The 17,145-nt window shown below is 44.7% G+C and overlaps 1 protein-coding gene across 1 annotated transcript in view; it reads right to left on the bottom strand.

Moving 5' to 3' along the window:
• Nucleotides 1–8,109: 8,109 nt before the first annotated feature.
• LOC310782689 (dihydropyrimidinase-related protein 5-like) overlaps nucleotides 8,110–17,145 on the bottom strand; it is a gene marked incomplete at its 3' end in the record, with an annotated part of 75,185 nt that continues 66,149 nt past the window's right edge. The window contains exons 14-16 of the mRNA XM_083643414.1: nucleotides 16,391–16,598; nucleotides 8,293–8,470; nucleotides 8,110–8,195 (exon numbers count right to left, since the gene is read on the bottom strand). Coding sequence (XP_083499540.1) covers nucleotides 8,110–8,195; nucleotides 8,293–8,470; nucleotides 16,391–16,598 — 472 coding nt within the window. The remainder of the gene's footprint in view (nucleotides 8,196–8,292; nucleotides 8,471–16,390; nucleotides 16,599–17,145) is intronic.

Below are 17,145 nucleotides of genomic sequence, written 5' to 3'. Positions count from 1 at the left end.
GTGTGTGTGTGTGTGTGTGTGTGTGTGTGCGTGCGTGCGTGCGTGCGTGCGTGCGTGCGTGCGCGCGTGTGTGTGTGTGTGTCAATGATGCTAGCCTTTGGCGGAGGGTGTGTGCACTTTAGTCTTGGGGGTTGACTGACTGCATTCTAAGAAACTACTTTGGCTAATTAGTCGTATTGATTAGTTCAGTGATTTTCAACCTTTGTCATATCAATGAGCCCTAACTTAAGACCCCCATTAGATGACATTTTGTCTCTCACCCAAATCTGTGAATATTTTTATTGTCAGATATAATATCCAGAATCTCATCTGTCTGTACCGTAGATAAAGATAAATACGTTCTTTAAATCATTCTTTAACATCTTGTAAATGAGATAATGGTGAAGTTGAACAAATCTTCAATATGCTGGGGGGTGGGGACCACCTGCGAGGACCCCTGGTGGTCCCCAGACGCCACGTTGAGAACCACTGTCCTAACATTAGCTCATGAAAGAATTGGATTCATTCAAAAGTTGTCTTAAGATGAAAACATGAAAATTAATATCAGCACAGACAAGCCAGTTACCACAAACAGCTCATTTGTAGGCAAATGTGACACTACAAGCAGTCAGCTACTGATAACGAGGGCTGTCCCGACGCGCCAACGTCATCGACTACGTAAATGTGTCGTCGACTTGCATAACGTGCGTTGATGCGTCGAAATTATGTGAAGGAAAGACAAAAATACGACCGGAAGTCGCATTGTTGTTCTCGCTAACGGACGCAGCTAACGTAGGTAATGAAGATAGCTGCACGCGTCTACCACAAAGTTATTCACATGCGACTGGCCAAGCAACAAAACATCGTCCACAATCAGGGGGTGTCAAACACTCGGCCTGGGGGGTCAGATCCGGCCCCCCAAAGGGTCCAATGCGGCCCAAAGGATGACTGCAAAGTGTGAAAATTGAGAAGTCCTTCAATCCAATGTGATGCACTTGTTAAGGCTAAGAGGTGCCAGGTTTCAGGAGCAAGTTAAGTATTAAGTCGCCTATTCATGTTATCTGTATTCATCACTAAATGGTCAACTATTTTCATTACCTTTGGTTGACTATAGAGAATTGCACTGTTGCCATCAGTTGTAATCAGGGGTGTAGTGATAAATACACAGGTGGGTAAACTATCCAAGGTGAGTAGTTTACCCACCTTGTTTGCCTTCATTGATTGATTCAGTTGATCTGAAAATAGGTGAGTAAACTATTTGCCTCCTTTCAAAGAGGTGGGTAAATAGCGTTTTCTTGCGTTTACCCTCCACTACAGCCCTGATTGTAATGCACAGTACAGACAGTAGACAATGTGCTTGATGGTATCTGAGATAACCCTGCGTGTTGTAGGGTTGTACCTGTCATTCTTTACACTAAGATAAACAGGAAAATGTTGAGATTTTGTCATTTATATGTTATTATTGATTTTCATTGTGTGGCTCACTTGACACCACTTGGGTCGCATGAGGCCCGTGGACTAAAATCAGTTTGACAGCCCTGATCTTTTAAAGTGTGGGAGCATTTTAGACCGAGACCAAACAATGTGCTGCTCTGTAACTAGAGTTGCTCCGATCGATCGGCACTTGATCGGAATCGGCCGATTTGGCCTTTTTCGGCTTTGATCGGAGTTATCAAAAGTGCCGATCAAACAAGGCCGATCAGAATGACACAAAATCTGCAAGAACTACTACCAGAGACGTTTCAATATAGAGATAGTGCACTCCCAGGCTGCCAAGTAGTATTCTTCCGGTCTCCTAAAGGGCAGCTTGTGATTGGCTGTCTCTCCGTGTCATGAAGCTTCATTGGCTCCCAAGTTTCCTTAGGGGGCGTGGTGGTAGTGGCGAAAAAGTGTTTGGAAGTTGCACTCTCTCTATAGCGAAAGCAGCTTGGGCGAGAACAAACAGCACAGCAGCTAACATGGCGTCGCCTGTCTGGCAATTTTACAACTTGTTGGAGAAGGACAACAAATTTGCCGTTTGCATTGTGTGCTCAAAGGAGATACCGCGTGGAGGAACGCAGCAGAAGAGTTTCAACACTACGAACCTCATAAGACATTTGAAGGTTTCCCACGTCAAGGAATTTGAGGAGTTTACAAAGTTGGCGAGCGCGCAGCAACCCGTACGCCACTCACTCAGCTAACTGTAACAGAGACATTGAAACGACAGCAACCCTACAGCAACGACAGCAAGAAACGAAAAGAAATAAATGCAAAGCTAATGTAATTCATATGTCTTGATCAGCAGCCGCTGTCTGTTGTGGAAGACCTCGGGTTCAAACGCCTCATATCCTGCTTGGATCCACGTTACACGCTGCCAGGACGTAAATATTTAACTGACGTTTGCCGGAATTATACCAAATTGTGTACAAGCACATCGAGAGCCTTATGAAAGACAACACCACGTCAATCAGCTTCATGACTGACATTTGGAGTTCGAGTGTCTGTCCTATGTCCATGCTGAGCCTAACTGCGCAGTTTATTGATGAAAATTTCGACCTGAACAAAGTTGTACTTCACTCACAAGAGTTTTCTGGGTCACACACCGCGGAGGCTATCGCTGCAGCTTTCACAGACATGTTCCAAGCTGTGTTGGTGCACATGTTGTGTACATAGTATTATATTTTTTGTTTTATAAGACTATTTATTTTTCCACAGGAAAGCTACAGTATACAGTCTACTCTGTAACAAATAATAATAAAACAGTTGTCAATTCATGATACTTTCTCATCTCCTAATTTTAATACTTAATATACAATGTCGATGTTGTTAAGAATAATTAAATATATGAATAATGCGACACAATAAATAGAAGGATTGAATTGATGGATTTGACGCGGTGATCGGTGATCGGCCATATCGGGATCGGCAGATACTGCTTCCAGTGATCGGTGATCGGCCTCAAAAAAGCTGATCGGAGCATCTCTATCTGTAACGTTCAGCTCCGCAAACTGGAAATGACGTAAACGTAAGGTTATGTACACGACGTACACCTGGAGCGCATCCTGTTCACGGGCAGCAGACAGCAGCACCAGGTCAGTCCTGTTTTGACGTACTTTTTGATCACGCATATTAGGATTATCAATACGTGGTCACTTACAGGGATGTAAACTAGTCACCTTTAGGTGACGTTCAACTCACCCTTTTCATCCTAAAATAGGAGGATGTCTGAGTGGTTTGATGTCTGCCCTGGACCTGGTATCTGAGTGGTTTGATGTCTGCCCTGGACCTGGTGTCTGAGTGGTTTGGTGTCTGCCCTGGACCTGGTATCTCACCTTTTTCACTACCAATGACTTTGCATCCCTGCACTTAATCTATGTAAATTAAATCATTTCAATGACTTTCCTTGCCGCACACTAATGAAAGAATGTGTATTTGCCAGTGATGATCTTAACTGCATATTAATCCAGTCTAAACATGAATCTGTCAGTAATCCTTTTGAATTTGAGGTTCACTACACTATATAAAAAAAATGTAAAAAGAAGGAAGTATTCATTTGGGACAGCTGCACTGATAACTGTTATCAGCACACAACAAGCACCTACCTGCAGTGTGTGTGCATGTGTCTGTCTGCAGCGTGCGTGCGTGCATGCATGCTGTGCGTCTGTCTGTGTGTGTGTGTGTGTGTGTGTGTGTGTGTGTGTGTGTGTCTGTGTCGCTGTGTGTGTGTGCGTGTGTGTGCGTGTGCATGTGTGTAATGACTAGACAAAGTCCAGTTATGACACAGTAATAAAATCCACAGGCTCAATAAGTCTGGCTAATAGAGTTACCATAAACCTGCTCTTTGATTGACAGCCCCCCCCCCGCATTTAATCTCCAGAACATTCTGTGGATGTGAAGCATGATGACATCACGTTGTTACAACACACATCTTATTACATTTGTATCTCATATCTGCTCCCGTCCGCTTTCTCACAAATACAGTCAGTGTGATCTAATTCACCTCCTATCTCTATTCTATTCTATTCTATAGGAGTTCTGTTCACCAGCCGTCTCGACGAGGCTGCAATATCATCAGAGTAATTGTCCCCATAGACAGGTTCAACACGTTAGCTTAGCTGGCTGCCCACAAACACAAAGTCACACAGCTCCAAGTTAATCTTCTGTCTGTTCATGTTTCAAAGCCCAGAGCTCAGCCGAATCCATGAGTCAGCCTGGCTGGCTTCATTCAACCTGACAGACACACTTCTGCCTGGACGTTATATAGAGTCACTGCCTGGACATGTGTAAGGCTAGCTTCATGCTAGCTAGCTCGGCTAGCGTGTTACCTTAAACGCTGGCTGTGTGGAGCAGCTGTGAGCTAACGTAACGGGACTGGGTCGCGCAGATGGGCAGCGAACTTGTTTTCTATATTGTGATATTATGAAGCGACTCAGCATACATTCAGGTGTCGGTTAGCTAACTGTCTAGCCAGACGCTACCCCCCTCTGGAGGCCTTCCAGATAACACACACAAACACACACTGCACTGAGAGAATGGCTGCGCTGTCACACACACACACACACTGTGACTGTGTTATGTACATTTCATCTATGTTATCGTCTCCATACATTAAGCTACGTTTCAGTCACTCACTGTGTGGTGCGATAGCTGCTGTTTCTCAGCCTCCGGGGCCCGTTGGTTCCGATGGGGGAACAGCAGCAGCTCCACTCTTCTGTTCGCTAGCAGAACCGAGCTTACCGTTATTACTCCGCTGCTGCTACAAAGCTTCTGCTGCCTTTTTCCCCGCACGCACGGATCCGCACCTAAACTCCAGCAGTGCGCATGCGCAAGGCAGTTGCAGGACTCTGACCTGATTTGACATCATGAACTGATGTGTCTGGAATATGGAATCACCATAGAGAACCAGATGGGCGTGGCTGAGATTTTGGGCAAACAATATAATATAATATAAAATTATTGTAGATGAAATGAGCTCTCTTTTCTACTGACAGAATGGCATGTGGAGAGTTATTGATCAAAACCCAAAAGACCTAATACAGGTGCTGTGCAGACACCTGAGCACTGGTTCTCAACATGGGGTCCGGGGACCACCTGGGGTCGCTGATGGGGCTCCAGGAGGTTTTGGTCATAATATTCTATCTGCCTACAATACAGTCACAACATTCTGCACACAATCATATGACAATAAAAAAATATATTGATTTGGGAGGGTCGTCACACTTTTAGTTCTACATGTATTACAGAAAGTGTATGAAACCCATGATCCAAACAGTCATACATTCTGTCATTTTGTTACTTATGGTTAGAATTAAATTCTATTGAAGATACATTATTGTGGGGCCCCACTTTGAGAACCACTGGCTTAGTTCCATCTGCTTTCGCAGTTCCCAGTTCGCACCACTTCACTAACTTTGCACACAATCAGTTACCCACTCACCGCCTGATAGCATCGTTATTCTACATACGAAAACAATCAAATTCAGCACTCCACCCCTATAGAGCATAGAGAGCCAAAGTGGAACGTCACTTCCTGCTTCAGCACTGTACCAGAGATTTTCATCTGCCATTTATTTTCCCATAGACATTTCGTAAAATGATTATAAAAATAGTTGTATTTGTTCAAACCAAACGGTTCCGATGTATTTAGAAAGAGGAGAGATCGCATAACATTTCACTCTGACCAAAACGTAAAAAAATGTGGGTTTAAAGAAAATGTTTTTTTTTTTTTTTTAGTTTTGGTCAGAGTGAAACAGTGAAATGTTCTATGGTCTCTCCCGATTCTAAATATAGCTGAACCGTTTGGTTTGATCAAGTAAACCTATTTTTATAAGCATTTTACGAAATGTCTATGGGAAAATAAGTTTCGGTAGAAAATCTCTGGTACAGTGCTGAAGCAGGAAGTGACGTTCACTTTGCCTCTCTATACCAGACACCGATATTTGGCGATTTATTAAATCATGTCCCCAAATAAAAGAAAAAACGTTGTCAACATCTGTTTAATCTAATAAGATTAAGTTTCCAGTCTGGCCAGCTCACTTCAATCATTTTGACTGCAGCAAAATGGGATTGTCAAGCAGACAGACTGACCAACACGTCATAAAATGTTATACATAATAAAATATCATGATAAATATCATCAAGGCTTTGTGTATCGATATATTGCCACACAAAATATCACAATAGTAGGCTGTATCAATCCACCCCCACCCTACTATATGCCACAGAAGCGGTATCATCTAAAAGCTGGGAACCTTTAATGACACACAGACACAGTCTCAAGATATGTTTTTACTATGTATTTGTTGCACTCATTCTAGTGGTAAGAAACAAGCAGCCACTTACAGATTGAACAGGTTCACTGTCCGACACAACAAGAGTCTATAGGAACACACACAGCCACTGAGCAGTCACAGTGCCTTCGAACAACGAAACCATCCAACAATACAATTATGTCATTATAAGTCATCATGGTAAAAAAACAAAACAGCACCAGTTGTTTGACATTATTATCTCGTCTCCACGTGGTGCTCTTCATGCACGGGTGGGTGGCGCTGTGGCACGGGGGATCCACCGGGTGGCGCTGTGGCACGGGGGATTCACCGGGTGGCGCTGTGGCACGGGGGGTTCACATCGGCGCGTTTATTCTTTCAGCTAAAAATAACCCTAAAACTAGAAATATCGCGCGCTTCGTGCGCTCATTTCTAGCGTGCCTCTCACGCTTCGCGGGGCTCGCCTTTAGCTCGCGCCGCCGCGCACGCCACCTTATTATAGTAGATATATAAGTAGTACACAGACAAGGAGACGTGACGATGTATAAATATAACACTGTGTTTAGGCAGGAATGGATGAGAGACATCATCAGGAGGTGATGAGCGGAGTCCTACTGGGTTTTTTTCCCTCAGCCTGTGCAGCTCGATCTTCTGCCTTGTGGAGAAGGATCTCCTGTGTCTTCACCAGAGACAGCCAGCGTTACTTTCACAAATATGTTCTCCTCACAAGACTGAGGCTCATTTTGGGCTTATTTTGCTCCAAAAATCGGTAGCACACAGCCCATGGCGCGCTTATATAGGTGAGCACGCCACCGGCCCTCATCCTGATTGGATGACAGCGTAGACAAAAAAATAATAATAATAATTAGCAGGCGCGCCATGAGCTCTCATGTAAACACTGACCCTTATTTCAAGATATGTAAAATTTGACACGCCGTCTTCGTTTAAACATGCCACTGATTCAGCCCACCAATAGTCATAATCGATATAGCTCATTTTCCAGTGTTAATAAGTGGGGATTTTCCAGTGGCCATGATTTGGAGTTGTTTGATCTGGCTCTGGGGTTAACAGCAGTGTTAGCAGCAGTATGATGTCATCACAGCACAGGTTAGCAGAGCAGTGTGATGTCATCACAGCACAGGTTAGCAGCAGTGTGATGATGTCATCACAGCACAGCTCATCCATAGGAAATCAAAGAGGAAGCCGACCACAGTGGAGGGCTCAGTCACCAACAGAACGTGGGGGGAATCCACACACACACACACATACACACACACACACACACACACACACACACACACACACACACACACACAACACACACACATCTTCACATGAGGCTAAAGCTATGGTGTCTATAGTGTGCTGGATGTTTATGCGTGACAGGGAGTATTTCACTGAATTCAGTGCCTACTATTGTTTAAATAATTCAGTCAACATCGATTCGATTCAAACCATCAAAAACTGTACTGGTTTAGATTTTTCATAGTTTGTTTTAGTGTGTGTTTCTTCTCGGGATACTAGCAGCAGGGTGAAAACACGCAGAATTTATCCGTTTGTATGATCAGTTTGAATTTGGAAACATGTTTGAATTCATATAAATAGCCCTTCACTCTCATAATTAATCAGGTCAGTCGCTCCAATTAGAACACAAATCAGATTTGTGAAGTCACTTTGGCAAATTACTGATCATCAGTTAGATCTCCAATCATTTAGACTGTCCACCAATCACAGACACGTGCTTGATTTTTTTCTTGGTTTCCCCTCTAATGCTAATCCTGTGATTGTAAATCAGTGCAGTTTTCCTGGTTGCTCAGAAATGTACAAAACGACGAGGCTTGGACCGTTGCGGGGGGGGGGGGACTCCGGGATCCGGGCTTTTTTACCAGATGCCGCTGGAGCGACCGCCGGGAGGGGCCAGGATGCGAGCCGAGGACCTCTTGGGGACGTGGTCGTCCACCTGGGAGCCTGAGAGAAAAAGCGAGGCGGACGTACATTTATTCTCCGTTTCTCAGACTCTAGAATGAGTTTTATGGTTTCCGGCTGTGCTTCTGTTCTGACCCACCTGACAGGCTGAAGGACGACTCGTGGAGGTCTCGGACCCCCTGGTGCACCCGAGCGCAGCCCTTGGCGGCCGCTTCTCCGTCGATGGGGCCCAACCCCAGCTCCTTCTTCATGGAGTTGGCTAGCTTGGCCACATCGCCGGCGTACGGGTTCCTGTCCACCCCTTTGAAGGCCTCGCTCTGAAACAGACAGCGAGGTAGGATTTCGCCTATACATCCACACATCATCATTGTCAAATTCTAGTGAAATATGATTGGGAAAATAAATTTGCAGAAATGTTTACTTATGTGTATAAAAGTTGTCATGGTTTGGGCCCCCTCCGCTCAATTCATTCATTGTACAAAATCAAAACTCAAGTAGATTTGGGCAGTCCAGCCTTTTCCTATCGAGCAGCACCTGGAACACTATGCCCATATAACTAAGTAGGGCTGGGCGATATGACGATATATTTCGTCTAAACGATAGAAAATGTATTTCGTTTGATATGAAGCTCTATCGTTTATATCGCCGTGTCGCAAAACACAGGCTTTGCGGCAATAGTTTACGTCACAACGCTTTGTGTTCTTCCACACTGCACATGCGCAGCACGCACGCTGCTAAAGAACAGCAGAAACAAACATGGAGGGAGAAACTGAACCTCCGCCGGCGGCTACGACACAACAAGATGACAACGAGAACCAGCCAACGCAAGACGAAGAGCTTGTACCTAAAAGGGGTGCTACTTCGATCGCATGGCTGTGGTTTGGATTTAAAAAGACCGACGTGGAGCAGAAAACCGTACTTTGTAGAGTATGCCGCAGCCCGGTCACAACAACGGACTCAAACACCACTAACCTATTTTACCACCTGCGCAAGAATCACGATAAAGAGTACGGAGAGAGCCAACGTCTGAAAGCCGCAAGACTCAGAGCACAGTCGAGTTCCGTTGTTAGTGTTAGTGCTCAAAAGAAAGAAAATAAGGTCCAGACGTTACAAGAGGCGTTTGCCCGTGGCACACCATACAGCAAAGACTCCCGAAGATCCAAGCAGATCACTACTGCCATTGCAAAGCACATCTGCAAAGATATGGCTCCAATTTACACAGTAGAGAAACGGGGGTTTCGTGAGTTGGTGCAAACACTCGATCCAAGATACACAATGCCAAGCCGAAAACACTTCGGTCGAGTCGTCTTGCCTGGCTTATATGACGAGTGCCGGGCCAAAGTGGAGGATGAAATACACCAGGTGATGTACTATGCTACAACAACAGATATGTGGTCGAGCCGAACGACACATCCATATATGAGCCTGACGATCCACTTCATCGACCAGGAGTGGAACCTCCGCAGTCGGTGCTTACAGACTAGCTATTTCCCTGATGACCACACGGGAGAAATGCTGGCCAGAGGTCTCAGGGAAGCTCTCGAGTCGTGGGGACTGCATGAGGATCACATGGTCTGTGTCACCACCGATAACGCCTCCAACAACATCCTTGCCCTTCAGCTGAATGACTGGACACGCCTACAGTGCTTTGGTCACCGTCTTCATCTAGCCATTGGTGAGTGGTCTAACTCTAAACCGATGTAAAATAAATAAATATATATATAGTTTAATATTTATATTTATTTATTTCAGTACAGTAATACCTTAATGTAGTCTATGGAAACATTTTAGTTAGAGTAACAGCCATGCTAACAACAGCCATGAATGGCGAAATACTCCTCCAATTGAGTTTCATTCTGAGCTAAAAAAAAAAAAAGCTAGAAATAAGAATATTCCACCTGCCTTTTTATCATGATTTTTCCCATCCCCTATAGTGTGCACCTCTATAAAAAATGCAATTTTCCCCATCATATATATATATATATATATATATATACTTTTTACCTGTCCTGTTGTACAGTGTAAAATATATAAATGCATAGATTAGACGTTACATTTACTTCTCGTTTATTTACACAGGGAAGAGTGTGAAACTAACACAAGTGGACCGAGCAGTCGGCGTCTGCAAGAAGACCGTGGCTGCCTTCTCCAATTCATGGAAGAGAAGACGGGAACTGGCCAAGGCTCAAGCAGAACAAACACCACCCTTGCCCCCTCATCAGCTGATCACAGAAACCCCTACCAGGTGGGGCTTAGGGCTGGGCGATATGACGATATATTTCGTCTAAACGATAGAAAATGTATTTCGTTTGATATGAAGCTCTATCGTTTATATCGCCGTGTCGCAAAACACAGGCTTTGCGGCAATAGTTTACGTCACAACGCTTTGTGTTCTTCCACACTGCACATGCGCAGCACGCACGCTGCTAAAGAACAGCAGAAACAAACATGGAGGGAGAAACTGAACCTCCGCCGGCGGCTCCGACACAACAAGATGACAACGAGAACCAGCCAACGCAAGACGAAGAGCTTGTACCTAAAAGGGGTGCTACTTCGATCGCATGGCTGTGGTTTGGATTTAAAAAGACCGACGTGGAGCAGAAAACCGTACTTTGTAGAGTATGCCGCAGCCCGGTCACAACAACGGACTCAAACACCACTAACCTATTTTACCACCTGCGCAAGAATCACGATAAAGAGTACGGAGAGAGCCAACGTCTGAAAGCCGCAAGACTCAGAGCACAGTCGAGTTCCGTTGTTAGTGTTAGTGCTCAAAAGAAAGAAAATAAGGTCCAGACGTTACAAGAGGCGTTTGCCCGTGGCACACCATACAGCAAAGACTCCCGAAGATCCAAGCAGATCACTACTGCCATTGCAAAGCACATCTGCAAAGATATGGCTCCAATTTACACAGTAGAGAAACGGGGGTTTCGTGAGTTGGTGCAAACACTCGATCCAAGATACACAATGCCAAGCCGAAAACACTTCGGTCGAGTCGTCTTGCCTGGCTTATATGACGAGTGCCGGGCCAAAGTGGAGGATGAAATACACCAGGTGATGTACTATGCTACAACAACAGATATGTGGTCGAGCCGAACGACACATCCATATATGAGCCTGACGATCCACTTCATCGACCAGGAGTGGAACCTCCGCAGTCGGTGCTTACAGACTAGCTATTTCCCTGATGACCACACGGGAGAAATGCTGGCCAGAGGTCTCAGGGAAGCTCTCGAGTCGTGGGGACTGCATGAGGATCACATGGTCTGTGTCACCACCGATAACGCCTCCAACAACATCCTTGCCCTTCAGCTGAATGACTGGACACGCCTACAGTGCTTTGGTCACCGTCTTCATCTAGCCATTGGTGAGTGGTCTAACTCTAAACCGATGTAAAATAAATAAATATATATATAGTTTAATATTTATATTTATTTATTTCAGTACAGTAATACCTTAATGTAGTCTATGGAAACATTTTAGTTAGAGTAACAGCCATGCTAACAACAGCCATGAATGGCGAAATACTCCTCCAATTGAGTTTCATTCTGAGCTAAAAAAAAAAGAGCTAGAAATAAGAATATTCCACCTGCCTTTTTATCATGATTTTTCCCATCCCCTATAGTGTGCACCTCTATAAAAAATGCAATTTTCCCCATCATATATATATATATATATATATATATATATATATATATATATATATATATACTTTTTACCTGTCCTGTTGTACAGTGTAAAATATATAAATGTATAGATTAGACGTTACATTTACTTCTCGTTTATTTACACAGGGAAGAGTGTGAAACTAACACAAGTGGACCGAGCAGTCGGCGTCTGCAAGAAGACCGTGGCTGCCTTCTCCAATTCATGGAAGAGAAGACGGGAACTGGCCAAGGCTCAAGCAGAACAAACACCACCCTTGCCCCCTCATCAGCTGATCACAGAAACCCCTACCAGGTGGGGCTTAGGGCTGGGCGATATGACGATATATTTCGTCTAAACGATAGAAAATGTATTTCGTTTGATATGAAGCTCTATCGTTTATATCGCCGTGTCGCAAAACACAGGCTTTGCGGCAATAGTTTACGTCACAACGCTTTGTGTTCTTCCACACTGCACATGCGCAGCACGCACGCTGCTAAAGAACAGCAGAAACAAACATGGAGGGAGAAACTGAACCTCCGCCGGCGGCTCCGACACAACAAGATGACAACGAGAACCAGCCAACGCAAGACGAAGAGCTTGTACCTAAAAGGGGTGCTACTTCGATCGCATGGCTGTGGTTTGGATTTAAAAAGACCGACGTGGAGCAGAAAACCGTACTTTGTAGAGTATGCCGCAGCCCGGTCACAACAACGGACTCAAACACCACTAACCTATTTTACCACCTGCGCAAGAATCACGATAAAGAGTACGGAGAGAGCCAACGTCTGAAAGCCGCAAGACTCAGAGCACAGTCGAGTTCCGTTGTTAGTGTTAGTGCTCAAAAGAAAGAAAATAAGGTCCAGACGTTACAAGAGGCGTTTGCCCGTGGCACACCATACAGCAAAGACTCCCGAAGATCCAAGCAGATCACTACTGCCATTGCAAAGCACATCTGCAAAGATATGGCTCCAATTTACACAGTAGAGAAACGGGGGTTTCGTGAGTTGGTGCAAACACTCGATCCAAGATACACAATGCCAAGCCGAAAACACTTCGGTCGAGTCGTCTTGCCTGGCTTATATGACGAGTGCCGGGCCAAAGTGGAGGATGAAATACACCAGGTGATGTACTATGCTACAACAACAGATATGTGGTCGAGCCGAACGACACATCCATATATGAGCCTGACGATGCACTTCATCGACCAGGAGTGGAACCTCCGCAGTCGGTGCTTACAGACTAGCTATTTCCCTGATGACCACACGGGAGAAATGCTGGCCAGAGGTCTCAGGGAAGCTCTCGAGTCGTGGGGACTGCATGAGGATCACATGGTCTGTGTCACCACCGATAACGCCTCCAACAACATCCTTGCCCTTCAGCTGAATGACTGGACACGCCTACAGTGCTTTGGTCACCGTCTTCATCTAGCCATTGGTGAGTGGTCTAACTCTAAACCGATGTAAAATAAATAAATATATATATAGTTTAATATTTATATTTATTTATTTCAGTACAGTAATACCTTAATGTAGTCTATGGAAACATTTTAGTTAGAGTAACAGCCATGCTAACAACAGCCATGAATGGCGAAATACTCCTCCAATTGAGTTTCATTCTGAGCTAAAAAAAAAAAAGCTAGAAATAAGAATATTCCACCTGCCTTTTTATCATGATTTTTCCCATCCCCTATAGTGTGCACCTCTATAAAAAATGCAATTTTCCCCATCATATATATATATATATATATATATATATATACTTTTTACCTGTCCTGTTGTACAGTGTAAAATATATAAATGTATAGATTAGACGTTACATTTACTTCTCGTTTATTTACACAGGGAAGAGTGTGAAACTAACACAAGTGGACCGAGCAGTCGGCGTCTGCAAGAAGACCGTGGCTGCCTTCTCCAATTCATGGAAGAGAAGACGGGAACTGGCCAAGGCTCAAGCAGAACAAACACCACCCTTGCCCCCTCATCAGCTGATCACAGAAACCCCTACCAGGTGGGGCTCGATGCAAGAGATGGTTGAAAGGGTCATCGAGCAGGAGAAAGCTATCTCACAGGTCCTCCGTGCCGACAAGAAAACACGTCATCTGGCCCTAACTTGGCAGGACATGGACGTTCTGGAGTCCATGAACAAGGCACTGAGTCCTCTCAAGGAGTTTACAGATGCCTTGTCTGGGGAGCTCTACCCAAGTGTTTCCTACCTGAAACCCGTCCTCCATCTGTTCAACAACCAGATACTCAAGCATCAGGATGAGGACACTCCGCTCACCACGACCATCAAAGAGGGCATACTAACCTACCTCAATGAGAAGTATGATGACCAGGCAACCGAGGAGCTGCTCGACATGGCTTCTCTTGTTGACCCTCGGTTCAAAACCACATACATCAAAGAAGAGAGGATCGACTACATGAAGACGAGAGCTGCTGCAGAGATGCAGAGGCTGGTGGCTGAACAAGCAGAGGCTGCCCCCCCCCCTGCCAACAGCCACAGCTGCCAGAGATGAGGATGAGCCAGAGGTGGTCCCTGCTAAGAAGAAAAAGAAGAGTTTGAGCAGCTACTTTAAACAAGCAGAGAAGCCAAGCCAAGCGGTCCCTCAGTCAAGCAGAGAGTCCATTGAGAAGGAGCTCAACCTCTACCTCCAACTAGATGCTGGTCCAGACACAGACCCACTGGAATGGTGGAGGCAGCATGAGGCACATTTCCCCCTAGTGGCCAAGCTAGCAAGGAAATACTTGTGCATCCCTGCCACAAGTTCCCCATCAGAGCGCGCATTCAGTGCAAGTGGGAACATTGTTACATGTCAGAGGTCAGCACTTAAACCAGCTAGAGTTGACCAGCTTGTATTCCTGGCACTCAACCTGTAGAAGCCTGAAACGTTGTCTGTCTGTCTGTGTTGCTGAATGCTGCCAAGTGCCAAATGTCTCTTTTTTTTTTATCTTTGGATGTTTTCATATCCAGGCTACTTGAAGGACTTTTGTTATACTTATAGTATAGTGTATACTATATTGTGATCCTTCAGCTACACTTTAAACTTTGAAGGGATCCATTTGTATTTTATATAGCAATATTTTTTTTATTGGCTAGGCCTGTATTTATTTTGGTTTGCTCTGCTGCTACCATTCAAACCACATTTCCCCCTAGTGGCCAAGCTAGCAAGGAAATACTTGCATCCCTGCCCAAGTTTCCCATCAGAGTGCGCATTCAGTGGGAACATTACATGTCAGAGGTCAGCACTTAAACCAGCAAGAGTTGACCAGCTTGTATTCCTGGCACTCAACCTGTAGAAGCCTGAGCTTCAGCAACACAAGGCAAAAAAATGTAAACGTTGTCTGTCTGTCTCATTGACAGTAAGTTGCTGAATGCTGCCAAGTGCCAAATGTCTTCTTTTTTTTTGGATCTTTGGATGTTTTCATATCCAGGCTACTTGAAGGACTTTTGTTATACTTATAGTATAGTGTATACTATATTGTGATCCTTCAGCTACACTTTAAACTTTGAAGGGATCCATCCATGTTTACATTTTGTATTTTATACAGCAATATTGTTTTTATGGGCTAGGCCTGTATTTATTTTCGTTTGCTCTGCTGCTACCATTCAAGTGCTGAGGTCAGTAAAGCAGGAGGGAAGGTGGATGCTTGACCCAGGCTGAGGTCAGTAAAGCAGGAGGGAAGGCGGATGCTTGACCCAGGCTGAGGTCAGTAAAGCAGGAGGGAAGGCGGATGCTTGACCCAGGCTGAGGTCAGTAAAGCAGGAGGGAAGGCGGATGCTTGACCCAGGCTGAGGTCAGTAAAGCAGGAGAGAAGGCGGATGCTTGACCCAGGCTGAGTGTTTTTTTTTTACTTGTTCTATTTTACATGTATATCATGATCCTGATTTGGCTGCTGCACTTTAAACTAGAAGTTTTATATTTGTATTTCAAACTGAGTGTTTTAGTTGACTTATATTGTAAGTGTTACTGTTTTCTATGCAGGCTACCTCAGTACCTCTACCTCTAGACAAAAAAGAATATTTGGAAGTGAAGTAATGCATGCATGATACTGAGAAGTCAGAGAGAGTGGTGTTGTTACCCAGTAGGCTACTGGCTACATGTTCGATCAGAATCAGAACAGAAGTTGTCGACATGACTGAGAAATGTTGAGCATTTAAAAGTTTGAAAATTTGCACAAAAGTTCTAAATAAAAGAAAAATAATCAAATATGAGACTAAGTAGCTTTATTTGTTGAGTATATCATTTCAAAATGCATTTCCATGAGGTAATTTTATATAAACCATTGAATTTACTGAAAATGTGCTGTATCGTGATATATATCGTAATCGGGATATAAAATGAGCTATATCGGGATATGGGATTTTGGTCATATCGCCCAGCCCTATAACTAAGTACTGTAATATCACATCTCTCAACTCTTTCTCCAAATCTATAAAACAGTGGTTACTGGACAATCAAACTTGCAACCATATTCTGGAATAGTGGTTATGTCATTGATTGTCTACTTTTGTTTGCTTATAGTGTAGGGGCTATGTATGTATTTATTTATTATTTAATCTGTGCTGATACTTTACGGTTGTGAACGCACCTTTTCCCTCTGCACCATCTTCTTGTAGAGGTAGTCGGGGAAGGTGCGCATGGGGTAGAACTTCCCGGAGCCCTGGGCGCACATGAACACGCCGTTCTCGCACACCAGGCGCCCCCTGCTGATGGTGACCAGCGGCACGCCGTGGCAGCGCATGCCCTCGTACAGGTTGAAGTCGCCTCCCTGCACCTGAGTGCTCACAGAGATGGTCCTGCTCATGAGAGAGGACAGGACAGACATCAGTGTGTGTTGTCTGTCTTCTGGGTGGAAGTATCATTGAAGGAGCAGACTTCTCCAGGGGCCAGTTGCACCAAGTGCAACAGTGCCTGGTCGTAACTCCTACGTCGGTCTTAGTTAAGACCAGTCTTTAGAGTGGATTTACGCCTGTTGCACCAACAGGGCTTACGTCTGGTCTTAACTACGCCGGTCGTAGCAATGCGCGTCCATGTGAATTGCCGGGGAATGCCCCCTGATTGGCCTAAAAATGTGCCTCGCGCCGTCACTGTGCCACTACGCTCACAGTCCACTACTGTATGTGCGTCACTACACCCTCCCTCCTCCTGTGGAAGCTCCGGGGGAAAATGGCGGCGATTGAGTGTCAGGCAGTCTGAATGAAATTGAATGTAACATTCCCAATTCTATGTATTAAATTCTAAAAAACGACCCTCAACATTTGGGAAGGCTAAGCCACACAACTAGTTCGTTATAATCGAACGTCATGCTTCGAAGGCGACTTTACGACGATGAGGACGGTGAGG

The sequence above is a fragment of the Poromitra crassiceps genome, assembly GCF_964638095.1.
Source record: "Poromitra crassiceps genome assembly, chromosome: 9".
NCBI classification, from domain to species: Eukaryota; Metazoa; Chordata; class Actinopteri; order Beryciformes; family Melamphaidae; genus Poromitra; species Poromitra crassiceps.
The sequence above is the reverse complement of the archived record's forward strand: the minus strand, read 5'-3'. Positions and strand labels throughout refer to the sequence as shown.